General features: G+C 41.1%; 3 protein-coding genes across 3 annotated transcripts in view; 1 reads left to right on the forward strand and 2 right to left on the reverse strand.

Annotated features, from left to right (window-relative positions):
* The window catches only part of eya4 (EYA transcriptional coactivator and phosphatase 4), a 41387-nt gene extending 22883 nt beyond the window's left edge, over positions 1 to 18504 (forward strand). The window contains exons 4-20 of the mRNA XM_079215616.1: positions 320 to 441; positions 3155 to 3238; positions 3832 to 3909; positions 4564 to 4630; positions 4753 to 4895; positions 5394 to 5537; positions 5781 to 5863; positions 6979 to 7153; positions 8263 to 8399; positions 8645 to 8728; positions 11883 to 11972; positions 12585 to 12643; positions 12975 to 13135; positions 13768 to 13882; positions 14058 to 14179; positions 16371 to 16471; positions 17631 to 18504. Of these exons, the coding sequence (XP_079071742.1) occupies positions 320 to 441; positions 3155 to 3238; positions 3832 to 3909; positions 4564 to 4630; positions 4753 to 4895; positions 5394 to 5537; positions 5781 to 5863; positions 6979 to 7153; positions 8263 to 8399; positions 8645 to 8728; positions 11883 to 11972; positions 12585 to 12643; positions 12975 to 13135; positions 13768 to 13882; positions 14058 to 14179; positions 16371 to 16471; positions 17631 to 17711 (1846 nt within the window). The 3' untranslated portion in view covers positions 17712 to 18504. The remainder of the gene's footprint in view (positions 1 to 319; positions 442 to 3154; positions 3239 to 3831; positions 3910 to 4563; positions 4631 to 4752; positions 4896 to 5393; positions 5538 to 5780; positions 5864 to 6978; positions 7154 to 8262; positions 8400 to 8644; positions 8729 to 11882; positions 11973 to 12584; positions 12644 to 12974; positions 13136 to 13767; positions 13883 to 14057; positions 14180 to 16370; positions 16472 to 17630) is intronic.
* Positions 18505 to 21606: 3102 nt separating this feature from the next.
* Positions 21607 to 24136, reverse strand: rps12 (ribosomal protein S12). The gene is made up of 6 exons (XM_079216088.1): positions 24092 to 24136; positions 23921 to 23967; positions 22801 to 22917; positions 22539 to 22641; positions 22304 to 22405; positions 21607 to 21696 (listed from the first exon to the last, which is right to left on the reverse strand). The coding sequence occupies exons 2-6, from the start codon at positions 23932 to 23934 to the stop codon at positions 21634 to 21636; spliced, it is 399 nt and encodes a 132-aa protein (XP_079072214.1). The 5' UTR covers positions 23935 to 23967; positions 24092 to 24136; the 3' UTR covers positions 21607 to 21633.
* A 989-nt stretch (positions 24137 to 25125) lies between these two features.
* On the reverse strand, positions 25126 to 26773 carry LOC306734881 (SH3 domain-binding glutamic acid-rich-like protein 3). Its single transcript, XM_079216287.1, has 3 exons — positions 26648 to 26773; positions 26308 to 26475; positions 25126 to 25405 (listed from the first exon to the last, which is right to left on the reverse strand). The coding sequence occupies exons 1-3, from the start codon at positions 26690 to 26692 to the stop codon at positions 25343 to 25345; spliced, it is 276 nt and encodes a 91-aa protein (XP_079072413.1). The 5' UTR covers positions 26693 to 26773; the 3' UTR covers positions 25126 to 25342.
* Between the last annotated feature and the right edge of the window lie 499 nt (positions 26774 to 27272).

Here is a 27272-nt window from a genome sequence, read left to right on the forward strand (position 1 = left end):
ACATGCTCATGTAAGCTAACTGGTACAGAGAAGCATGGAGTTTATGACTCTGTGTGTGTGTGTGTGTGTGTGTGTGTGTGTGTGTGTGTGTGTGTGTGTGTGTGTGTGTGTGTGTGTGTGTGTGTGTTTCCTGTGTGGATTTGCAGTATGTCATTGAATGTGTTCAGTGAGATCACAACGTAATATATAGAGGTGGGAGATTCCCAGCTCTGAGAGCATATTGCTGTTGATCTGTTATTCATTCAACAATCGCAGCTCATCTTTGTCATTTGACCTCATCCTCTTCCTTCTCTTCCTCCTCTTCCCTCCCTCCCCGTAGGTCTATGGAAATGCAGGACCTAGCCAGTCCTCATAACCGTGTAGGAGGTGGAGATTCAACGGGCTCTAAGCTGGACAAGAACAACCTTGGCAGCCCCTCCATTACCACCAATGGAACAGGAGGTGAGGGGGCAGGATATGTGTGTTACTGCAGTAATGAATGGCCAGTCGTTGGCAGCTGGGTATGTGCAAAAGGTCTTAATAACACTGTGTAACGGTGCTGGTCGGAGAATTGTGTTACTCCTGGACTGAGGCTGGTTAGTTGTTTCCAGCTGAGCTGTAGCTTCATTTTTACTCTCCAAACATGAGTCACTAAAATTGTGATTTTCACTATTAAGTGCTATTTAGACCAATATGTCACTGTGAAAACCTGCTGTTTCAGTCTACAACAGTCTACTGTTTTCAGACACAACGACATACCATCATAGAAGTAATTGATTTTGCTTTTCTGAATCTATATGAGGAAATATATTAAGTCTAAGCACCTGTAATGTATTTGCTGTTCATTGTTTCTTTTTTCTGGGAGAGATGTAGAAGTGTTGGTGATATCGAGCTCCAGCAGAGATTCACATTGTAAATCACGTTGAGCAAAATAAACTGATGAGTGTAATAATGTAATGAAATACACTGCATCGTCATTCAGAAAGATTTTCAACATAAAGAGATAAGTACTTTGTTAAGGAATTTATAGAGACGGGTGGAGACATGCACATGCAATCGCAGACACACACCGCGCTGACTCTAGGACTTGAGTAAACCACTGGAGAATGTGTGTAAACACACGGTGAAGCACCTCTGCTCTTCTCTGCTCACCGCTTAACAAAACGTTTGTGCCGCCTATGATGTGTGAGTGCGTGTGTGAGTGCGTGTACGTGTGAGTGCGTGCGTGTGTGTGTGTGTGTTCAAGCTGAAAATCCCGCTGGAAACTCTACAAGAGCATTAAAGCATCACAGCTCTCTTAGATGTCAACAACAGTCAACGCTCTCTTCTCTGTCTTTCCTCTTTTTTTCCCTTCTGTCTGTCTGTTTCTCTCCTCTCATCTTTTTTACTGTCATCCTTGATCTCCTCATCTCTCGGTGCCTCTTTCTGCAATATTTTTTTGACAATGCAGTTTGATGTAATAGCACTGGATCTAAGTGCTTTTGTTGCGGGCGATCCTTTGATCTATTGCTGTTTTAACAGGCAATGGAAACTAATGTAATGGAAAAAGTGAGATACTGCATTTTAGTCAACTTGATGTGTCAACACACACACACACACACACACACACACACACACACTAACACACACACACAGTCACGGGAATAGCCGTGCTCGGAGTGGACTCAACAGTGCATTCAGACCATATTAGAGCAAGTTAAATCATTTCTGATGAGATCACAGTTAATGGTTTAAGCAGACAGAGCCGGGACTACACGCTCACAGCCAAAACAAACTACATACCCAACATTCTCCTCACCTGACATCAGCCAGAGCTTGGGCCCGTGGGCCATCTCCATAGCAACTCATTTGTCTTCATTAGGGCTTGTCCGATGGGTTGTATTGCTCCCCGAGGGGATTAATGAAGTTGAATTAAATGGAGTTCTCAGATGGTCACTGATGATGAGTTTAAATCCCGTTCAGAGAGAAACAAGAAAAGTGAGCGAATAAAACAGCATGGATGATGTTAAGGTGGTTAACAGGTGTACTTTTCTTTTGAAAATAGTTTGGGAAATATGCTTTATTGCTGTGTCGAGAGTTTTTGTTAAAGTGGCTATTATCAATATGTATATATTTAGGACGAATCACATGACTACACGACGACTACACGACGAATTACAATACTACAGATAATTAGCATCCAACGTTGCAGTTCCCCTCACTAATACGACACGTTATAGCGTCTTTCACTCACAACTGTTTTGCTTCACTCTCATAAGCGTAGTTTCCGGCACCTGTTTTTGGTGCAATACCTCCAAAAACACACTGTATGCTACCTGCTCAGCACCAAACAGCAGGCAGACAGAGTCAGCACCTAGCTTGTGAACATAGTGGAGCAATCTTCTACATCTTGCAAGCCGGATATTTCCTTTGGGAGTTTATGGAGAACAGAGGTAAATGGTTTAAAGGAGAGCAACATTGGAACTTCGTCAGGTGGCCAGAAACACACTTAAGGTAACAACATGTTAAAGTTGTGTTTACAGATTGTTCCTGCTGCCCCAAAGTGGTAAAAAAAAAATCTGTTATTGCAGGTTTAAATGTGAAAATAGAGCCAGGAGATGGTTAGCTTAGCTTAGCATAGCATAAAGACACAAAACAGAGGGAAGCCGCTAGCATGGCTCTGTCCGAAGGTAACAAAACCAGCCTACTAGCGCCGCTAAGCTCTCTAGCATCTGTATTTTGATTGTTAAATCTGTACAAAAACCAGAGTGTAGAAACAACAAGTTGTGGTATTATATTTCTTGGGCATGGCATAGTGACTCATTGTAGTCTCTGCTAGTTGCCTGGCAATCTCAAGATGATGAGGTGCCTCGGAGATGCTAGTAGGCAGATGTTTTAAATTTCCGAGCCAGACTGTTTCCCTTTGCATCCATTTATTTATGCTAAGCTAACAATTTCCTGGCTCTAGCGCCATTTAGCATCCAGATATGAGAGTGGAATTGACGTTCTCATGTAACTCTCAGCAAGACAGCAAATTAGCATATTTCCCAAAATGTCAACACAAATTTATCGTTTTACAATACAACTGTCAGCTTTTTAAATAATCCACACCATGTCCAATATACAGTACCTGAGGCTGGCATCTGGTTCTCAGTGCGTCGTGTCCTTACCACCTTCCCACCTTGCACCCCTTTAGGTGAAAACATGACAGTTCTAAACACGGCTGATTGGCTGTTGGGCTGCAGCAGCCCGCCCCTCGCCCCGAGCTCCAAGGACTATGGTACAGAGGTGCATGTGTGTGAATATAAGGCCAGTGGGCATACAGTATTAAGGAATGGGTTTCTATAGTTAAGGCTGGTTCGAGATCTGATGTTTTTTTGTTCCAGAATTGCAGTGATTTTCTTTTGCTGTGCAGTGTTCCCTGCTCTTTGGATCCCATTGGATTTAGCACAGTGTGTGTGAAGTTTTTACATATTTGCAGGGATCCTACCAGTTATGACATTTATGAAAAGCTGGGGAATTTGATTAATTCTACTGGGGAAGTAAGGCAATATCAGTGAATTTTGTTAAAACGACCTATGACTATATTTTTTTAATTTGATCATGACTAAAACAAACTTTTAGGCCACGGTGGGGTTTTGACTTAGTACAAGTCATTTAAAAGCTGTGAAATGTTCTCTCTATTGTAGTGGGAACCCTGCACACAGCATTTGTTCCCATACTTGAACTGCATGTTAGTTTTCTTTGTGTGAGTGTGCGTTGATGTGTGTGTGTGTGTGTGTGTGTGTGTGTGTGTGCGTGTGCGTGTGTGTGTGTGTGATGGTACTTGATTACTGACCTCCCCTAACACCGATCTTCTCCGTCTTTCTCAAGTGAAAACAGAGCCTATGAACATCAGCGATACAGTCACTACGACAGGCGACACAGCACTGGACACGTACGCAGGCTCAGGTAACACACACATCTGCCCAACAGAAAAGGACTCATGTACTATCTCCTCATCAAGAGGGAAAAACAAATTCAGCTCTATATCAGTCTTTTTTCCTCCGACGAACACACAAACACCATCATCCCTTTCGGCTCAGCGGTAGGCCTGCTGAAAGCTTTAATCCCATGAGGTATTGCCTGTCCTTGGATTGCGTCATGAAAGGCTGGCAGAGTGATGAGAGAGAGCGAGAGACATTTTTACACTTGTCCTTTTTTTTTAGACTCACACACAACCTCATGCTCCCTCACGCTGCATAACACATACCCACTGAGACACAAAACCATTAAGCAACACACAGGGAGGGTTCAGAAGCAGCGGGGTGTTGGTCAGTATGGAGCTCTGACATCCCAATGACCACAAACAGACATTGTGTTTCACTATGAGGCCCGCTGCAAGGGTTTGATGGACTATAGTGCTCTCTAAAAGGGAAGAACTTGGCTCCTCTCCATTGAAAATGCTTCAAATGATGTTTACTTGAACAGCGTTTCAACTCAAACAAGCCTGAGGCCTTGAACTGTGCTGTTCAGGGGTAGTTTTGTTAAATGTGAAAGGAAACAGAAGATTTGAGTTGACACCATCCATGACCTTGTTGTTTTTGATTATTGTGCTGTTTTTAGTAATCACCAGCAGCGGTTACAGCCCTCGTTCAGCCCACCAGTACTCCCCTCCGCTCTACCCCTCAAAGTAAGTCTGGCTTTTTGCACAACAGAAGCTGCTTTCTATCAACATGCCGTCTCCGATACTTTATCTTTACTGTCTTATTCTGTCTTGTAGCTACCTCACCTTTCATCCCTCTCCTCTCGCAGGCCCTATCCTCACATTCTCTCCACACCAGCAGCCCCACCCATGCCCACATACGCCGGTCAACCCCAGTTCAGCAGCATGCAGCAGTCGACCGTCTACACTGCTTACGCCCCAACAGGACAGGCATACGGACTGTCCTCCTATGGTATCAATAAACACACCTTCACAAAGACACACAGTAGCGGCACTAACAAACGGATATCAGTAGCACATGTATTTTTTAATCCACTGTGCAAAAAGTGTCCAAGTGAAGTAGAAAAAGTGTTACTGCACACACATTTTCTGAAATGGAACTGCAGGTCCAACGCAAATAGAAAAACAGATTTGTAATGTACTCGGAGTCGGATACTTTTACGGACAACGTTGTTGAGTGTTTTCTGTCGGATTATAAATGGACAGATTCAACCTATTGTTATAGTTATAATATATTAATAAAAAAATACCCCTTCCAAGCATGACAAGGTAAGAGGCATAAATGGACCTCAATGCAAGTAAAGACAGAAGGACCTAGGCATTATTTAAACATTGTTGATGACCTTTCAAGAAAATCTATTCTTTTAATCTTCAAGTTTTACCAGTCATTTTTTTCTGATTCTGTAACGTATGCAAACACTGTGGCATATTCTTGTTGTTCTTGTCACAGACCTCGGTGTGATGCTGCCGGGCATTAAGACAGAGAGCGGCTTGGCTCAGAATCAGTCTCCTCTGCAGACAGGCCTCAGCTACAGCCCCGGCTTCACCACACCTCAGCCCGGACAGACTGCATACTCACCCTATCAGATGCCAGGTCAGTTGGAAACATACACTATCAGACACTTGAGCTTGTAATGCCTCTCTTGTCACTCCCACTTCAATTTGCATTATTTTCCTGTTGAAAAACAAAGTGAATATCCTTAGTATTTTATATATTCTCGCTAAAAAACAATCTTAACTTCCAATGCTGTGACTTTGCCCACAGTTTAAGTGTGTTTTCATATTTGCTTCTCTGAGTTCTCGCTGTCAGATTCCATCCTCTTCTTTTTGTTCCAAGGTTCCAGTTTCACCCCTTCCTCAGGCCTCTACGCCACCAACAACTCAGTGTCCAACCCCGCCAACTACACTGCCACACAGCAGGTACCTCAGAGTGTGTGTGTGTGTGTGTGTGTGTGTCTGTGTGTGTGTCCTTTAGTTTAAACCTGCACTGCTGTTACCATCCAGCTGAAAGTTAGCTCAAGTAACATTTTCCCAGGCCCAATAAGAAAGCCGATTTCCTGAGGGAGTTCTTTCCCGGGCAGATCAACCATGCTACATGTTTGCTCTGAGTGAATGTCAATTTGCTCATTATGCTGGCTCAAATTAAAGATGAAGCGCTTGTATGGTGCAGTTGCAATAGTATTTAAGACCAGAAGTGGTTTCACAGTCACGCTCCCACACAATGTTTCCTCTTTCAAGAAAAGAAAAAAATCAAATTACACTGTGAACTTGCGACAAACGTATGAGAGAAGCAGACAGTGAATCTTTGTGAAAGAGTGTTTTGTTCTGAATATTTCTCGATGTCCATGTGATGAATTGTATTGTGGTAGTAAAATGCTTAAAGGGGATTTTAATGTTCCACTATGATGGATGTAGCTGTTTAGAGGGAGAAAAGTCAAGGTTTGGCTTGTGTGGGTGGATTAAGGGGAATAGTGTGTGTGTGTGTGTGTGTGTGTGTGTGTGTGTGTGTGTGTGTGTGTGTGTGTGTGTGTGTGTGTGTGTGTGTGTGTGTGTGTGAGAGAGATTGAGAGAGAGAGACGGAAAGGGAGAGAGAGAGACTTATAGACAGCAAGTCTGTGTGGATACAGTTGCTGACTACACACCAACTGTACATACTGTGTGTGTGTGTGTGTGTGTGTGTGTGTGTGTGTGTGTGTGTGTGTGTGTGTGTGTGTGTGTGTGTGCATTCATGTGCAGTGTGCTCCACTTTATAAAGGACATGTGGAGATAGACGTAGTGACAGGTTTAGAGCGCTGACTCATAAAAGCGCCCATCTCCACTGGGACAGTAAAAAGCAGCAACACAAGGCTTCAGTTGTTTTGGACGTATAAACTACAGAATGGAGGGAATAAAAGATTAGAGAAATGAGAAGGAACCTTGTAAAATCTCTCTGCAAAAGTCAGTTTGAACCTCTCCAGACAAGTGAAACATCTCAATTTTCCTTTTTTTTCATTTCTGCACTCGTGTGTGCTCATAATTCATGTCTTTCTCAACAGGATTATCCCTCATATACGACGTTTGGCCAAAACCAGTATGCCCAGTATTATTCCGCCTCCACTTACGGGACTTATATGACCTCCAACAGCGTGGATGGGACAGGCACCACGGCAGCCTACCAGCTGCAAGATCCCGCCCCTGCCATGACCGGACAGGCTGCTGAACTTCACCCAGGTTTGTATTTGAAAGACGCAGATTATCAACACTCCACCACAGTTCATAAATATGCAAACAAATGTCAGGCTACTCACCGCTCCATCATACTGGCTCCATAATCTTGTTTCCAGCAGTAAAATACCACAGTTTGGGTAACTGAGTTTAAAACTCTCTTTCACCCATGATGAAGCACAGGAAGTAACTTCAGACTGCAGCCATAGTTATTTGGCATCACACTCGCTAATTGGAGGATCGGCACATGTTTACATTAGCCTCAGAGGCTTTGATTGGAGTGAATTTATGTTAAATATTGCACTGCATGAGAGACAGGTCAGAGAAAGAGAGAAGAAGACGACAAGTAAACCCATGTGTACAGAAACATGGCTTCGTATTCTATTTTTGTTTCTTTTTTCACATTTTTCTTTTGGTTGGTCTTTGCTGTAATTCAGGAAGCATAATTCAAGGAGCTTATCATTCTTCCTGTCACTTTCCCCCTTGCTGCTTTTCTCACAATTTTTCTTTTTTTTGGGGGGCGGGGGGAGGGGTTGTCGCTCACGTACTCATTGTGTCTTTCTCCTCCCCCTCTCTCTCTCGGTCTCCCTCTCTCCCTGATTGAGACATAACAATATGAGAGCTGAAGCTTAGAGTCTGGTTCTGGTTACCACACAGCAGTGGGAGCATATGGCATGAGGAGGAATGTGTGTGCGCTCACAGAATTTTGTATCTTTGCAAAAAAAAAGTAGCATATTACCTTTTAATTTATTGCACAGCTCCATCTTTCCCCTCCTCTGTTAAATCTTTAACATTGCATGTTATCATGAATCAGTCCGAGTCTAGTTGTTTAGGTTCGTTGCTAGTCTTGAAGTTGATCTGTTGTGCCAATTAACTTGAATTATTAAACCTGCCAAGATGGCGTATTACTGTACAACGTCTGAGTTATCGCTTTTCCTGAAAGGGATACTTGAACACACCTGTGGGATCAGCTCAAACCACATCATTATGATGCTTTAATGCAGCGAAATACAGTTTGTGATTGCTTGAGCAGCCCGAGACCAGGACATTTGATCATTTGTGAATTCAAAATGTTTCAAATGTTTAGCCCTGCCTGTGTTTGCATACCCTCTCAGGGGACTTTGATACAGTGCAGAGCCCCTCCACACCCATCAAAGAGCTGGATGACAGAGCCTGCCGGAGTGGGGGGTCCAAGTCCCGGGGCAGGGGCCGTAAGAACAACCCCTCCCCTCCTCCGGATAGTGACCTGGAGGTAAGAGACCAAAAACACCCACTTGACCGAGCACTCACTGACTGAATATTCCATTTAAATCTCAATGGATGTGCGGTATCCTCTTGATCGTCAGCCTCTCTGTTCACTGAAGTCTTTGAAACAACAGAGGAGGCTGATAGAGAGCAGGACCACCCATGACCCTGTCCAGTTGAGCATTCATGCACATATGAGCTAAAAGGACGGACATAACCGCCTTCCATCGTCTCACTTGTTTTGTCCTCCAGAGGGTGTTTGTGTGGGATCTGGACGAGACGATAATCGTCTTCCACTCTCTGCTCACAGGCTCCTATGCACAGAAATATGGCAAGGTAAGATCCCGCCTTTACGGCTGTCTGTTTATTATTGTGGTTTAATCTCTACAGCCATCCTGCACTATGTCAATCTACCCATCCACTTTCTTTCTATCTGCCAGTGTGGAATCCAGGTTACAGCTGGGACAACACTGTTCTGGTTTTGATTCAATGAAGGCTGATGAATCTTCACACTTTACACAAATGGTGGATTTATAACTCAAACCCTGAGAGGAAAGGCTGCAACTGCTGCACTATTGAAGCTTGGAGGGATAATATGTAATCCTGTTACGGACTGACCCAAGAAAGCACTTAACGACAAGTGAATACTTCATTGGTAATAGAGGGGAACAATGGCCCCCTCACTTTTACAGTTTCAGTTTAATTTGCTCTTTAGACATTTAACTCTGACTGTCCAGCAACCAAAGGCCAAATGAGACAAAGGAGGAGTTGATAATAATGCTGATACCATTATCTGCTTTACTTTTAGTTATCTTTAGCTCACAGCAATAGGTCTGAAGTCCTGGGCTTTGCCTCACAGGCTACATACAGGCTAAAACAGGCTATACCATGCCCTGTGAATGGCAGAAGGCTGAAAGTAATATTTAGTGATGAAAAGAAGAAATATTCCCACCGTTTTTATGTGTTGGGTTTTTATTTATTTTTTGTTTTATTATATATTAATTTAGTTAATTTTATTCTAAAAGTAAATCATTGCTTAGAAAGATGAATATCAGTCAAAGATTACTTACTTTTGAAAGGACTTGAAAGGACGTAACCTCTAAATTTAAATGCAGTTTTTATTCAAATGGAACTCACAATGATCTTCATTTCCCTGAATATTTTATATTAACATTAATCCACTACTTCGGGAATGTTATAGTAAATGTACGATGATGACCACATACATAAAAACTCTTTAAATGTACTATATATTAGGAATACATTCAAAGTCATTTATAATTGCTATTGCTTACATTAGTTTAATCAATTTAACATGCAAACATGTCACTTGGACAGATGTTTATTTCGATCTTTAATTTGAACTTATTTGGTGGTCTCACCCTCTCACCTAATAGCTACACTGTTTATAGTTTCCTATAATTTAATAGCTCTTGGCTCTGATCTGGGATCATCCTATGTGGCCGTGGCTACATATTTTTTACTGGGTGATGTCGTTTCCTGTGGGCACCGGCGGAGCCACCAGCCTGCCTGTACGGGCTTTGCTTCCTTCTCCGCAGCCTGCAGATTCCATTCTGATATTCTCGTTTGTCAGTAGAAGAAAAGCTGGCACAGCACACACACCATATGCGCCAGACTCACATCGAACCATATGGAGGCCAGGGGTTTTACAGATAGTGGGCTGTAGGCACAGATGTACTTCCTATTGGCTCTGCAGTATTTTGAATTTAACGTTTGGCAATTGGTATTTAATGGGCATAACTTGGGTACTTGTAGATCTGTCTTTGTTAGGAGTTTTAAAACCTTCAGAATGAGGGCGTTTTTGAATTTGAGGACATCTTCTTCAAGGTTTGAGGATTCAGATTTGCTTTTAAGGTTCAGGTTATGGTTATAATTAGTTTTAGGTTAGGCATTTAGGTGTGATGGTTAAGGTTAGGGTCAAGGGCCGAGGAATGCATTATGTCAATCAGTGGCCTCACAAAGATAGAAGCACAGGTGTGTGTGTGTGTGTGTGTGTGTGTGTGTGTGTGTGTGTGTGTGTGTGTATATGTGTGTATATGTGTGTAAACCCAACTGCAGCGCGACCGGACGGTCAAAGTTACAGTGAACCAAAGAGTGGAGAGGTCAAAGGTCACATGACACTGTGTGTGTGTTTGTTTTACTCAATTTGTGGGGCGCCGCCCTCCTTTTGGGAACAAAATGCATATACATTTCAGGGTGAAGAATTCATTTACGGTTTAGGATTATAATATCATAAAGGCTTGGCTGAAGTAATAATGAATGAAATGTCATTGGCTCACATAAGGTTTCATGTTACCTCTGATAATGTGCCATGTTTTGTATTAAAAATAATTTCAAGAGCATTTGTTCACCTCATTTGCTGCTGCTGCTCTCAAGAAATGCAGTGGCAGCTGTGTCTGTTCACACCTCGCCCAAAATAGTGTTTACACTGTTGACATAGCAACCACAAGACCAAAGTACCCTACAGGCTCTGAGAGTATCTCTGCTCTAAATGATGTTTCACTTTTCAATAAATATGCATTCATGCACACAGAGTTATTATAATGATCATGAGGTGTTGAGTTTCCAGCGCTTAAATGATAACAGCAGAGGTGGAGAGTGGATTTGTTTCAGGCTACCTTTGCCAGGACAAAGTCATATCTGCAATTCTCTGTGATTTATTGAACTTGTCTGGCAAAATATATATTTTTCAAAAAGCCAGCTCAGCCTTTCTGGAGCCCAAAGCAACAACCAAATTCATCTGCTTAAAGGGAATAAACACATTTCCGCCGTGAGTGTTTCGACACACACTGATGTCAGCAGCTCTCTTTGGCCGGCCGCCAACATAATCATTACTTGAGAGACGTAAGTGCCTCTTGTCTCTGTGATTGACAGTGAAGCAGGAAAGAAACACAGTCAAAATTGCTGCTTTCACTATTAGCAGCTCTCTCAAGTTCTGGAGAGCGCTGCACACTTTCTGTGCCTGTGTGCCTCGCTCACTTTCACTCTCCTTCCTGTTAGTTTCTTTCTATTCTGGTCGTCTGACAGCGTCAGCGAATCGTGCGGAAAGCTGTCGTCCCTTGCTGACCTATCATAGATGATGGTTTTTGCAGCTGAGCCCCCGGCTCACACATACACACACACAAACCATTCACATACCAAATACACTCCGAGCGTCTCCCTTTGAGGGTGCCTACTCTTTGCAATAGAGTAGCACACACACACACACACGCATACACACACACACACAAACACCCCACCAGCACCAAGCATGAGGAATGTTGATGGGACAGAACAAGTGCAACCTGTCTGTCAGCATGATGAGTGGAGCGTACCAACTCTAAAAGTGAGGGTGTGAATTTGGAAGAAGTAGGAGGCGTGTCGAAACAGTAACGTTTATTGAGACGAGAGGAAGTGACGTCTCTCGGTTAGGTTGTCTCAATGGTGATGTCATGATGATACTAATAATTATATCTTCCTCTTCCATCAGGACCCTCCGATGGCAGTAACGCTGGGTCTGAGGATGGAAGAGATGATCTTCAACTTGGCTGACACACACTTATTCTTTAATGACCTGGAGGTGAGACACACGTCACACTGATGCAGACAAAAATACACATTTCATAACTTTTAAGGTCATGTTGAAAGACTCAGATTTTCTTGCACAATATTTATATTTTGCACAGAGCACAACATTAAGCACTTAAATACTTCTACTAGTATGACTGTACTGTCCTCTAGTGGTGTAAAGTGGTGTAGCATACCACTTCCTGTCAGGGCTGCACTGTGTTTATAATCAAATTTGAGTGCATGCTGTTTTGTTTTAATTGTTTGTATGATAAATGGATGAATACATTTAATAGCTGTAAATATATTTCTATACAAAGCTAATGTGTAACTTCCTTTGTCTCAAAACAGTTTACAGTTACAAAGTTACAAATTAGCTCTGGATAGAAATATGTTTCCAGCTATTACATTTATTCATCCATTTATCATACAAACAATTTTAACAAGGCAGTGAAAATGTGTTTTTTTTTATGCTTTATTTCTATATATATTAAATGCTCACAACGTGGACAGCAAACTAGTTTATTTAAAGTGAAATACCCATGCATCTGTTCATACTTCTGCTTCTGTCGAGAATCAATGGTCTTATTTTATTTGTGTGGTGTTTGTGTCTGTGTGCGCACAGGAATGTGATCAGGTACACATTGATGATGTGTCATCAGACGACAATGGCCAGGACTTAAGGTGAGGATATAACACTTCACATTTTTTAAATATTAGGTTTGATGTAGAAATTGTTGATGTTATTCAATTTCTTTTTACATAGGATAATATTTCACAAATCACAGTATTTATTTCTGTTGTTTGGCTCTTTTGTTATGGTAATACGTCAATATGTAAAACAGTAACAGTAAAATATCTTAATTTTTGTACTATATTTCAAAAAGGTAGTAATAAATTGCCTTCTAATAAATACACAGTTGTGTTTATGGTACTGAATAATGAAATAACCATTTGATCTTTTTGTTCTACCAGAGGTGATTTTTCAAATAAAACATATCATTATTATTGACAGTACTTACAGTTTTGCAACTGATGGCTTCCATGCAGCTGCAACCAGCGCCAACTTGTGCCTGGCTACGGGCGTCCGCGGCGGGGTCGACTGGATGAGGAAACTGGCCTTCCGCTACCGACGAGTCAAAGAGATGTATAGCACGTACAAAAACAATGTGGGGGGTAAGCCAATCCGACACCGGGGATAGACCACAGGGGGATAGAGAGGTGGAGGTTTTGTTTATTTAAACAGGAAAATTGTCTCCCAAAGATTCATGTACCAAAAGTATTGGCTTGTTTCATGATGTTTTCCATACGTTCTGGACAGAGGCTACAGTGTATACTAGTTTTAATAGCATAATAATGTTAAATATATGATACTTAAGCGGGAAACTGAGTTTTAGAAAACCTGTTCTAACAGCATTAATGAAAGTATTATTAAACAAACAGGAGAAAATAAATTGGAAGCCACATTCTAGAGGCAAGAATAAAACATACATGCTGTAGATTTGTATTTAATTTAAATAAAGTATTCAGTCAATCTTTATGAAAAAACAGCAAACTACTATAAATAGAGATTTATATCTGGTTTTGATTTATATGGGTTTATGAAATCCAATATTAATAGTTCAGGCCAAGAACAAAATATATATTTAGTTTTGAGTGCAAACTATCTCAAACAGTATCTAGACTGTGGGACATTAAGGCTAGCTTTGTGCAACTGTAACAACAAAAGCCATTTTTAAGCACACATTACACTGTATGTGTGTATGTGTGATGCTTTGAGGGTTTAATAAAGCCATGCTGTGTTGTAGGTCTGCTGGGTCCTGCAAAAAGAGACGCCTGGCTGCAGCTGAGAGCGGAGGTGGAGGCTCTGACCGACTCCTGGCTCACACACGCACTCAAGTCTCTGTCCATCATCAGCTCCAGGTGCCACTTTGTTCCACATGTTCTTTCTTCACCTCGTCCTCGCCTACATTAATTAATAAAATTGAGAATTAGAGCGTGGGAACTCATTAATGGGCAATAAGTTCAGTCGTAATCCCTCTATCGATCCGTTCAGCCACATTCACATAGTAAGGTCTGCTCTCTGTCCCTCCCACAGGAGTAACTGTGTAAACGTGATGGTGACCACAACGCAGCTCATACCAGCTCTGGCTAAAGTTCTCTTATATAGTATGGGATCTGTTTTCCCCGTCGAGAACATTTACAGTGCAACAAAAATAGGTAAGGCACACATGTTCCATGAATTCGCAACAATAATCTCAAATGGATGGAAATGATGAATGACCGTGCTTTAATATCACCCTACTGTATATTGGATTTATGGTATTTTAACGGTGCAAAGGTCACATGTATTTTGTTGGTCGTTCATTATTTTTGTATGTTTCTTCATCTACTCCATATGTCACTGATATCCTGTTTCTTGTGTTGATATTTAATTTATTGCTCTAGTTGGGCTCAGGTTCACTGAACGGCTGGTTGGGAATGTCTGAGTTACAGTATGTTTTATTTTACACCCTGTGTGTGTAACTGAACCCAGTTCATTAAATCAATAGATCCTGCTGGTTACACTTTGGCCAAACACACACACACACACACTTTGACCTTGAGCAAGAGGCTATCAAGTAGTCGTAGTGGTGTATACTATAGTAATAGTAGATTTATAAATTACATTAATAAATACAATGACTATAATGATACTATATTAACTAGCATCACAATACATCCTTCTCTTAATCCGTGATCCCTCTTGTATATTAATACAATTACAGCAACTGTTAGTATAATGTAAAGTGTTTTGATTCTGAATTATGTGATATTTCTCATTGTATACACTAATTACATAAATGCACTGTGAAACAGAAACCGTGACAGGCATTAAGCCTAATTTATGGTTCTCCGTCAGGTTGACAGCCTACCTACGCCGTAGCTACGCCGTCGGCGCAGACCCCTACGCCGTAGCCTGACGCGCACCTCCAAAAAATCCTAACTACGCGTCGCGTTGACGCGGACCGTAAGCGTTGTGATTGGTCCGCTCAGAACGTAATTTCCGGCAGTTGCTTTTTCCCAGCCTCAACCGGTTTAGTGGTTGTACAGACCACCTCCGCAAACGTCTTCTCTGTCGCCTGCGCTTCAACATTTGCAATATAAGCATTTGCTCTTCAATATTGATGAGCTCCAACTCCAAATGCAGCCGCTCCAACTTGGTCGCCATTGTTTACTGTGACCGGAATTCGGCTAAAACCCCTGAAACCACACAGCCACACAGGCACACCCCCCTGGTGGCATGGCGGTTAATTGCAGAGCAACGCGGTCCCTCGACGCAGAACTTCGAATGCTCAACGACGGCGTCACGTCGACGGCGTAGGTACGTCGTCGACGTGACGGAGAACCATAAACTAGGCTTTACTTGTAACATTATGCCTTTATAATTTAAGATTGATCACAGATTTAGATAACGGTTGTTTAATAACAACGATAACAACTTTTTACATCCAGTGAATATAATCAAGCCATGTGAAAGTAATATTTTGGTATTTTTAAGGTCAAAACACATCATTAAATTGGGAATTTCAATCCCAAAGTGACATTGCGTTTGTGATAAATACCTTTGAGTAAAGCAAACGTGTACAGGCGGCCTCTTCGCTACAGCCTTGGACTTTGTACCTCTTCTGATTAAAATTATTTGAGCTTACAATGTATTTTTTTTTCTAAATCAAGATGACCAGTATTTTGTTTCCTTCTTAATTGCTTAACTATCGCTGACAGCGCAAAGGTTTTTTCACTTAATTTGCCTAATTAGACCTTTTCTAAAGGCTGCGCTTGATTGACATCTCTCCGATTGTCCCATTAGATGTCGCAGGTGTGAGGGTAGGGAACGTTAAACATTCATCATTCTTATTGGCTCATGAAGTTTGGTGACCCCCACGTGATTTCTACCTGAGCAACTTGATCACCGTGCTTTGGTATGACGGTTCTTTTTCTGTAATCACACGCCTATTATTCAATTAGTTACACCAACATACCGCAAACATTCAAAGAAAGCTCTATAGGTGTGTGTGTGTGTGCGTGCGTGTGTGTGTGTGTGTGTGTGTGTGCGTGTGTGTGTTTGTCAGCCTCCTTTCCTTTACTTCACCCTTGATGCACACCACAGCTTTGCATCTTCATGTGTTTTATTACCATCTCAACAAAAAAGAAAAAAAACTGTGAAAGCCATTTGTTTGTCTCCAGGCAAAGAGAGCTGTTTTGAGCGTATAGTCTCCCGCTTTGGCACTAACATTACATATGTTGTGATTGGCGATGGGAAGGATGAAGAGCATGCAGCCAGCCAGGTAAACAAACTACTTCTGAATTTTGACCCCTCTGACCTTGTGACCCTCCTTCCTCCCCCCTTGTTTATTTGTTTTTTTTGCAGGAAAAGAGAGTTGCTTTGAGCGCATAATGCAAAGGTTTGGCAGGAAAGTAGTGTATGTTGTAATTGGGGACGGTGTGGAAGAGGAGCAGGCGGCCAAAAAGGTAATGGACACGCAACCTCACCGTGACCCCGCCTTCTCCACACAGTGTGAGCTCTGATTGGACGAAGCCTGCCTTTCTTTGCTGTAGAGAATTTGTGATGGTCGTTTACTTTTTTCTGTTCTACTTGCTGCTGTTTTTTAATTTTGTGAGTGACAGGATTTATGATTGCAACTGTCAGGGTGACGATCTGAGATTGCGGCTTGGCTAATGTGGTACATTTTGCACTTACTTTTGTTTAAAGTCAAATATACCGAATTGATGAGCCTTCTGCAGCTAAATTGTGTCATACACCTCCCGACTCAACTTGATTTGTGTCACATTTGACATTGAAAAAGAATGACTGCAAAAATGTACACAGAGATTAAGCTTTGAACGATCTCATTCATTTAGCAATAATGCTGGATTGTATCCAGTGGTGTGTGGAGTCTGTTTCATTGATACTGTAATAAATGTGAGAGAAAAGTAGTTATATCACAACAAAGACAACGTAAGAAGTGATATACTAGCACATATTTCTTCAAGTGTGAATATAAATCCCATCTCTTCTCCAGCTTTGGGTTTCATTCATTATGCTGGGTGCTGGGATTGTTAAAGAAACAGTTTGACATTATGGGAAAAATGCGTATTTGCTTTCTTAGCAGTTAGATGAGAAAATGTATACTCTCCCTTGAACATAATGCTGCAACCAGTTAGCCTAGCTTAGCATGAAGGCTGGAAACAGGTGGGAAAATACCTAGCCTGTCCAAAGCTAACATTCACATTTCCTTATTTTATAGCTCACTAATTAATAGATTATACATTCTTTAATTCAAACAAAACCAGCAGTGTGAAATCAATTGGGTGTTTTACATGCAGCTCTGTGTCATTTTTTTAATTTTTGGATTGATGCTAAGCTAATGGCTGCAGCCCAATTGAGCCACGGATATGAGCGGTATAGATCCTCTCATCTAAATTAACTCAGGTCAAAAGCAGATGAGTCTATTTCCCAAAATGCTGAACTCCTCCTTTAAGCCTTGGGATTGCATGGGTTTTGTTTGCAGTGCTTTTGCGAAGCAAGCAGCTACAAGCTACTGTAGTGTAGCTTGCATGACTTACGGTGGTGGTGTGCAGCTGTGAAAACTACACCCGATGGTTCTAATGGTTTGTGTTCCCTCCACAGCACAACATGCCTTTCTGGAGGATATCCAGTCACTCTGACCTGCTGGCTCTACACCAAGCACTGGAATTTGAGTACCTGTAACTATAATAGCAATATGGACTCATACAATGTCACCACAGACATGGTCAGCCCCCTTCTTTTGTACAACTATTTAAGAACAAACAATACACTGCAACTGTTTTTGTGATTTTTTTTTTGATTTTTTTTGTCTCTGACAAAACTCTGAACGGTCTTAAGAAGCAAAGACGATGTGAAAGGTGGTAGAGAAAAGAACAGTGGGGTTTGAGCGAGGACTCAAGTACCAAGCTCGGGCCCTCCGAGGTTGCAATGCTGGGAACAGACCGCTGTGAAACCCCCCTCCCCCGATATCTACGGTCCTTCCAGCTATAGCTGACTGAAAGCCTCTTACGGCTTCTCTTGGCCTGGGAGGATATTTCCTGGGCAACTCCTTGATGTTTGTTTGTTTTTCTGGTGCACACAGACTAGTATCAGGCCTGTTATGGGTCACCTGGGACGAACTATCTTCAATCAAGGGCTTTTCTGTACAGCCATTATGTGTGTGAGAATAACAGCTGCTTTCTTTTTTTGTATGTTTTCTTCCTGGTGATATAATAATCACAACACAATGCAGTCTGCATCAGAAACTTGTGTAAATTATTTACAATAAACTTAAGGGGCAGTGGTGTCTTTTTTGTCAAGGACAGGAATTAACTTTTTTGGGGTCTTTTTTTCTGAATTTTTGTAATTTTTTGGGCGGGGGGAATTGAGGATGTGCGTCATGATGTGTTGTGCCTTAATGTGTTTGAATGTCTTTTCTTTATTCAGAAATGTCTGTAAAATGTATGTAGATATAAAGGAGAACTTATCCAAATGACCTATGCATCTTGTCTTTCCTAATTTTTTTATGTAGTGCAGCATACAGCTCTGGAAGAAATTGAGACCACACCAAATATTTTTAAATCACCATCTCTGTGTATGGCAGCCATTCCATTCCAGTGTCTGTTCAATTCCAATGCAGACTCACCAGATTCTACTTCATGGGGTACTGATTAGGTTATCACCTGAAAACAACCAGTGCTGTGGTCATCACTATCCTCTTTCAATAGGACCAGCTGGAGAAATGGTGCTAGTACCTCAAAAGTAGTTTGAATAAAGAAAGTGACTAAAGAGCCAAAATGGTTAAAAAGAAAAGTTGAGTGAGGGGAAAAAAAGGGTTAAATTCTGGTTTTATTGGCAGAGAGAAACAGTGAGCATCAGGTTGCTTCCATCCTTAAAATTTCAAAGTCAGTGTTTCATAAAACAAAGTCAAGCAGCAGACTTTAGGGACAACAAAACTACAGACCGGCAGACGCCCCAAAACTACTCTCCACTCACCGGAATGTCACTTAACCGTAGGATGACATCAAGTGAACTCCAGGGGCAGGGCTGAAGTCGTGCAAAGCTAGAAAAAAGCCCGTCATTAACTAGAGACGCAAGGAAGAGCCAGGCTGAGGTTTGCAAAAGATCATAAGTGGACCATAGAGGACTGGAGAACGGTCATCTTCTCAATGAGTCCAATTTTCATCTAATGGTTAGACTGAGACACACAAGCCTCAGTGTCTCGCAAATACCGCAACATTTTTTTAAAACTTTTTGCACCAGGAGTGGTATTATATTCCTTTTTATTTCAGACTCATGGGTCCATATAACAACAATATATAAAATACAATACAATACGAGGACGCAGGTATAATCATTGCAGTTAAAAAGTCACTCGTGGTTAAAAACATAGACACTTGTTCCAATATTTCCAGAAACAAGAAGAATACCTTGTATCACTGTGTTGGCTCAGTTAAGACTTTTATAATTCCATTTTCTGAGTCATTTAATCAACATTTAATTTTATATATACAATTCCTCAACACAGCATGGAAAGTGGGAACATTATGAGTCATGACTTGCACTTGTCCATCTGGGAAGCTTGAGCAAGATTCTAAAAGCATCATTAAATGCCACCTGAATCTTTTTAATTTTTGCTTTACCATAACTGCACCAGATGTGTGCTGTATAGAGAGGAGTACAGTAGGCTCTAAAGAGAGCAGTTTTAACATCTTCTGTACACATGCAACACTGTCGCTGCACATTGTCATCATCACTTAGCACTGCACAACAGGCATACTCTAATAACGGTCAAATTATGTTATGATTACTAATATTATGTTCGAGTGAGATTTTCATTGACAAAAAGCTTTGACCAATCTACTTTAGAGTGTTGTTCATGGTTATCATCATCGGCGGACTGACCAAGGCGCAAGCCATGCGAATTATAGGACACAACTCTAATACTGTTTCACAATCATATCTGGATGGCAGCAGATGTCCCAACCTTAAGCATGTACCTTTCAACAGGTGTGTTTACATCCCATGACCACACAGCCGCAGCCTTGCGGGCTTCATAGAAACGCCGTACACAAGTTCCTTCTGGCCAAAGCTGTGGCTTGGTGCCTCCTCGTTATCCCTCTGCTTAGATCAGGTTGCTCCAGGACCGAGGCTCCAGGCACCAGTTACACCTTCCATACGGAGACCCTCGCAGACATTTCATGGAGGACATTTGTGCTCAGATGCAAATGTTTTCCCAAGCAGGCAAGAAACATCAAGGGAGCTGAAAGTCAGGCGGAAATTTGTCTATGCAATGAGACAAAGTGAGGGATATTCTCACCCGCCTCATTTAGGAGTTTCAAACAACTCTTTACATTATTTACGTCTTTGTGTGCCACAAAGCGTTGACTGGAGCAGAGTTATAAAATAACTTTTTTACCTCTCAATCCAACCGGAAGTAGTCCACAACTAATAAAATAATGGCGTCATGACTCAGTTTTCATTTTGATGACAAGGAAGTTTAAAAGTTCATCTTCCACAGCAAGTTTGCCATCAATAGCCGTGTAGATCTCTGGCTAATTCCAGATTTACTCAGAGCAGCCGCTGTTCCACCAGCTGCCTCCAGGTATGAAGTCCCCCACACCAATATGATGTCCCTTTGATCAGTTGTCATGTTTCGCAAATAAATGCTCTACGTCAGCGGTTCCCAACCTTATTTGAGCCACGGACCGGTTTTGTGTCAGACAATATTTTCACGGACCGGCCTTCACGGTGTGGCCGAAAAATTACGTAAATGATACGACCTGCATAAAGACAATTATAAAGTGCATAAAGACACAACTCACCATTACGCCGAATTAGTGAGAGCCCTGAGCTTGTTTCTCTGCTACATGCCGGTCCCGTCTCGGGGTGACGGGAGAAAAAGACAGACGTGTGTTTATGTCCAGTCTACTGACTCTACTCCGTAACTTAAACCTTTATGTGCACTCTGTAACTTCATTAAAACCCGCTTCACAAAGACAGGATGTTGAAATGGAGGCAGGGTTTCAGAGCTTTTTTGGCGATGTGAGGATACTCTGCCTTGATTTTAATCCAGAAGACAGAGTTGAAAAGGACTTTTAACTTTAATTTATGGGGTAACGTAACCTCTTGACATGTGTCAAGAGGTTACGTTTGAGGCTACGCACAGACAGATATATCCGGTCTTTTTTTTTTTTTAATCTTTCTCTGCGGCCCGGTACCGGGAGTTGGGGACCGCTGCTCTACATGACTATTTGAAATTTGGGAAAATGTGGTCAGTAGTTTATAGAATAAAATGCATTTTCAATTTGTCTTAATTTTTTCTAGTGCTGTATATTCTAAATGCCTGGCCTCTTGTCAAGCACACATTTGATAAATTGGAACAAGACAACTTTTCATAGTTTTGTAAAATCATAAACACCCTACAAATAGTGTTAAAATCAATTATGACACTTGTTCTTGCTGTTGACCTCCTTGAACTGTGCAGTCTACACATTAAATTCAGTAAGTACGCTGAAATAGTTACATATCTTAACAAAGCCACTGGTGGTCAATTAAATATCCAAAAGGGGAAAAAGGGAACACTTTAGACAACTGCTACTATTTTCCACTTTTTATTGACATTTTATTTCTTGCCTTTGAAGTATTCCTCAATCACATCCTTTGCTTGAGACTCCTTGCCATAGTCCTGTTGACAGAAAAATACATTTTGAGATGAGCAGGGTAGACTCGACGAAGCAGCAAATTACAGCCCTGGTGGCATTACTGGCCAGTTAAACTGTTTCACATCTGTGTCACTGTAGGTCAAGCAAAATGCCAGCAGACAGGCCAAAGATTTGTTTATAGTAACTTCCAAAAGTTTTTTTCACTGGAGTGAAGGAGTCAAATATCCGGCCGAAAAAACACGACTTTTCAAATGACACCAAGTTGAGCAAAACTTGACATCACCACTTCACATTTAGGTGGTGATGGTGGGAGTTATAGATTTGGACAAATATAGCCCACACAGCAGTTTGAAAGATGAATTACAAGGATGATATGTCACTATTTGTAGCCATTCTTTAGGGACCCCAGACATCACAGGTAGACGACGGGGCTCGTACCCTGGCAGTTATTTAGCCAAGCGTTATAATCAACAACAGCTGCATGGCACAAGGCACAGCACCTGCACTTGACTGGCAGATCTCATAGTCTTAGTGCATCTACTCAACAGCAATATGTACGAAGTTATGTCAATTTTATTGGGTTTTAATGCAAACAAATATAAAGTCCCATTTAAACAAAGCATAATTTACCTTGACCACGACACAGCTACAGCCCACAATCTTGCGGGGTTTGCCCTCGCGGTCAATCTTGCACAGACCGACCCACTCGCCGAGCTTCTTGTTGTCGTCAACCTGAATAGAAGTTAACACATCAATTATTTAACGCATGTCATGCTAGATAGACAGGGTAACTAAGCACTGAAATGTAGACCGTGTGACTTCCATTTTAACATGTGAATTTGGTGTGGGGGAGCAAGCTCATTACCTTTATCAGGTTGATCTGATGCTCAGCACAGAGGGCTTCCACCAGCTTGACGTATGTGGGCTCATCACAGTTGCCTGCAAGGGCGCAGAGATGGGCTTGACGCCTGGAAGACACAGAATCATTTCAGTCAGGGCTTGAACCATTTGCGAATCTCAAAAATTTGAAATTGGGTAGCAATGGCAGAATTCCACACACGCATTTAGTAGAGGTAGCCATGCCATTATCAGTGATACACTTATTAAGGACAAATAAATGAACGTACTTGTCCAGGGCCTTGGCAGCCTCACGGATACCACGGGCAAGGCCATCGTGAATTAGTGCGGTCTTGAGCACTTCAGGGAGAGCCGTGTTGACATCCATCACACCTCCAGCGGCGACGCTATCAAAAAAGGTGGACATGGGGAGGTTAACATTTTACCAAGCTGTGCAGGGCAAATAAGCAGAATCCAGTAGAGCTTCCAGCATTGTCAGAGAGGGGCTCTCACTCATTGTAGAGAGAAGGGGTATCCGACAAAAGAAAATAAAGTCATCATTCAAGTGCCAGAGAGCTCACCTAAACGGAAGTGTTATGCTTCAGTGCAACTGACCCTTAATTGTTTACATTTAGGTGAAGCTAGTATCTTCTACATAAAATGACTGACAGACACGTTACCTGGTGCTTCCAAATCATACATTTTAGAATAGATTGCTTCTTGGAGGAAGAAATATAGACTACCCATTTTTTAAATCAACCGAGACTTGAGTTTTGTCTTTTACTTTTGTGGTGTGAAGTGATTCTCAGTATTCTTGAGACATTCTGCGTGGAGAAACCCCCACTTAAACATTTAATTTAGTAAAATGCTGCGTTTTGGTATTACCTGCAAAGTGCATTTCTTGAAGCTGTGTGTAAGCAAAACCACATGTGTTGATTAATTATGACGTATGCCATTACATTGAAGTGCGTTGAGCTCCTTCAGCCGTTTTGCTCAGTGGGAATCAGTTTGGGTACAATGTAACGTTAGTACAACTGACTTTCCCCACGTAGTGAAATGACTTGACTTCGCAAGAGCAGCGCAAGCACATGAACGCTACACTTCCCCACAAGTATGAACCATTCCTACAGTGTGTGCTATAACGTCTGTACTTTAATAACGTGACACGCGGAGCTATTAAGTGTCACCCACCACAACATGCAACTCTGCGGAGCTAGTCGGTTAGCTTTAGCAAATGAGGCTACACCGAACCCTAAATCACCACACGATCATTGTCGGAACCAAGTAAAGTTTACCGAAACGCTTTACAAATACAGCACCACATCCATATAAAGTCAGCGCTGTTTTAATAGTTAGAAATCCGGCTTTGCGGGTTTAACGTTAGCACCAGAATAAAAGAGTCACGCTCACCCTTCCTCGGCCATAGTTGATTATCGATGGATGGTGGACTTAAAGATCTGCAATAAAGAACAGAAATGAAAGAAGAGTCGTTAAACATCACATACAGCTCACTGTGATGAATGTATATATTGAGATGTTCGATTAATCGTTTAGATTGTGCCGGTAGTGGAAGAAACGTACCCTATCCTCCTCTTGGGTAGCGGTAAAAGAGGACGTCATATCCTCGCGACATTGCTTTAAGTGGACCAGGAGGCCCCGTATGTGCAATGGCGTCCAACGCGCTGCCTGTTGGAGTTTCAATGCTCAACTCAAAACAAATAGATAAAACATTATGAAATAACACAATTAATACATACATACAAAGTATGCAATATAAGAGAAAAATTATGATAATATAAAACAATACTCAATATGAGGAAATGTTATTTATTCTTATTTTATTTTACGACTGAGAAAACTAGGATACTCTCCAATATTCCAGAGTCCTTGAAAAGACTACTAGTATTAACTTTTTCATTCCATTAATGTACATTTTTAAACTATTATTTAAATGATGTCAAAGAGTTAATACACTGTGTTTTATATAAAGTATTGCAAGAGGGCTTTCAAAAATATTTACAGTAAGTTTAAAAGTCAAAAGTCAGTTTTATTGTCACTTCTCCAACATGTAGAAACATACGGAAGAGTTGAAAAAACGTTTCTCTCCTGTCTAACATACAAAGTGAATTTTAGTCAAAGTTTGCTAAGTATTTTCTCAATATCGTGGGGCCCCGCCGCCCCGGCAGTAGGTGTGTGAAAGTCCAGCAAGGTATAATAAATTAATGGACCTTACATTCTCTGTTTACTGCAATATTACCTCTGAGGTTAGCATTTTGTTAGTTCACACATACAAGTACTTTGTGGTTACTTCGGTCACTATTAGGGGCAACTGAGTTGGACCTTTAAATGTGGTTGTTTATGGTTTGGTGACACTTTCAGATAAGAGCAACTATATGTTGCTGTGCTTCTGATTCGTTAATTTAAAAAAACAGTTGAATTAAACACTTTAAATTGTTGCGGTCTTCTAAGAGAAGAACCCTGGCTGACCACAATATGAATCGTTACCTGGCCATTATGTGTACGATACTTCCATGAAGCCAGATTATATAGTAACTGTGATCTCAGCTCTGGAAAATGTGCACGACTTTTGCAGAAATAAGACTGAGTACATCAGGCAGCGTTTTATTTCAGATTATTTTATTTCAGTCATACAAACTGTGCAGATGTACAACAAAAGAAGGAAAGCCCTTCCACTTCACTGTAAGACAAATACATTTCCTGAATTTGGGCATCATCCATCAAATATGACTGAATAAAATGAAAGGAAACAAACATGTTTATATGGTAGATAGATGTATTGTATTGTTGTCTCATTGCTGGTCCCTATTCCTTTTAGAGCTTGAGAAAACACTCTAATGTTTCTTCCTCAATTGCATTTTCAAATGCTTTGTAGTCCTAAAAGAAGGAAAGAAAGAAAGAAAGAAAGAAAGAAAGAAAGAAAGAAAGAAGGGTCAATGATTTTGGGGCTGAGGGGGATACAGAGAGACATACTCATACACATTTTTCCAACACATCTTAATACATGTATTAATCATTATACTGTAGAGCGTATGCCGTACAGGTTATATAATCCTCTCACTAAATGTAACTAAAAGTTATCATGTATGAGGGAATAATCATAACTATATATGGTAGGGTTGGTAATCTTCTTTCAAAAACAGTTTTGATATTTTTTATGAAATTTATAACTACATCCTGACAGCAATAAATAAATAAAATTCTCTGAAAAAGAAACACATTTGTGAGTACAAACAAAAGCATGTAGTTTCGGATCATTATGATATATGTTTATGTTCATAATGATTATTATGGGTGAAAGGCTTTTGAGGGAGGCCTGAAGGGACGGGCTGCCAGTGTTGCGCACTTGCACAACTTCTGGAGCTGGTGCTGCGAGCTGCTTTCATCGTTAAAGAGTTGGCAACACTGGGCTGGGTTTTTCGGTTGGATGATTTTTTTATTTTGAATTTAGCACACTCTTAGTGAGATTACCAACCCTACCTTTAATATATATTTTTGCAATGTGTCACAACGAATCTTAATGGAATGATGAAATTACTCAGAAGTGTGTGTGTGTGTGTGTGTGTGTGTGTGTGTGTGTGTGTGTGTGCATAAACCATACTGTAAATATTTATTTAATTCCTGTGTCTACTCCCTAGACAACCAAAGTTTTTTTCTTCCTCTTTCCAAATGCAGCAAGTTTGTAAATGATTAACATGTTATTAACATTCCACTACTTTTGAGAAAGTGTTATTGTCAATACACCGTATTGTACATTTAGGTTATCGCGTGAGACTTACCCCACAGTAGTTGTTTCCATTGCATATCTGAGGGGGCAGTGCAGTCAGGTTCCCTGCCAACTCCCTCATTAAGTCTTTGCTTTTAACCTCTTGAGTAATGTCTACTGCTTCGTAGTTGATCTTCTTGCTGGTCAGGACATCGAAGATTTTTTGCTGCGCTTTCTTCATCTGGAGTTACATATACCGTTAACATTGAACAGTTTGTCTACAGAAACAAACTGTACTTGTGAAGTATGATATACTAAATTCAACATGCCTTTTGTCAAATGTTACGAATATGCCAATGTACTAGCAATATAATAAAACAAGTAAAATAATGAAATAAGATTGCATACTGTACCTCTAGGGAACCGCTCACGCTGGAATAAAACACTTTGATCGACATTTCTGCTATTTTAAGGAAAACAACTTGATCCAGAGACAGATAGAGAGAAATGCAAGACGTTCCTGCCTGTTCCAGTGTCCTATGCAGGTATGTGGAGCTGGCTTGATGCAACGGCAGACAAGGTGAGCAGGTTTGGACAAGACTTACCTGCTTGCATGGACACACCCACTTGTGTGACATGCCATTTCAGTTGTTTAGCCTGCATATGTTAATTGTAAAAGCAAAAAAAAACAGACACACACACGCACACAGACACACACACACACAGACACACACACACACACACACACACACACACACACACACACACACACACACACACAGTACCACTTGGGGTGGAAAGTAACTAATTACATTTCCTCAAGTACTGTACATAAGCACATTTTGAGATACTTGATGAATTAAGTATTTCCAGTTTAGGCTACTTTGTACTTCAACTCCACCTAAGAGGTACCTTTTACACCACAACACAGGACTTTTTCATGGAGGATATGTAGACAGTAAAAGCACAGATGTGAATGATCAAATGTATGATGGCTGAATTACATTTTTGCTGCTTTGACACTGTGAATATTGTGTT

Source organism: Taurulus bubalis, assembly GCF_910589615.1.
Source record: "Taurulus bubalis genome assembly, chromosome: 3".
Lineage (NCBI taxonomy): Eukaryota > Metazoa > Chordata > Actinopteri > Perciformes > Cottidae > Taurulus > Taurulus bubalis.

Bases quoted from the DNA above. Each gene is read 5' to 3' on its own strand.
- LOC306734881 (XM_079216287.1), bottom strand. From the start codon at position 26,692: ATGTCGATCAAAGTGTTTTATTCCAGCGTGAGCGGTTCCCTAGAG. The intron at 26,476-26,647 runs GTACAGTATGCA...ATGTAACTCCAG, and splicing joins GCGTGAGCGGTTCCCTAGAG to ATGAAGAAAGCGCAGCAAAA. The intron at 25,406-26,307 runs GTAAGTCTCACG...TCCTTCTTTTAG, and splicing joins ATGGAAACAACTACTGTGGG to GACTACAAAGCATTTGAAAA.
- rps12 (XM_079216088.1), bottom strand. The intron at 22,642-22,800 runs GTACGTTCATTT...TGTGTCTTCCAG, and splicing joins GCTGCCAAGGCCCTGGACAA to GCGTCAAGCCCATCTCTGCG. The intron at 22,406-22,538 runs GTAATGAGCTTG...ACTTCTATTCAG, and splicing joins ATCAGATCAACCTGATAAAG to GTTGACGACAACAAGAAGCT.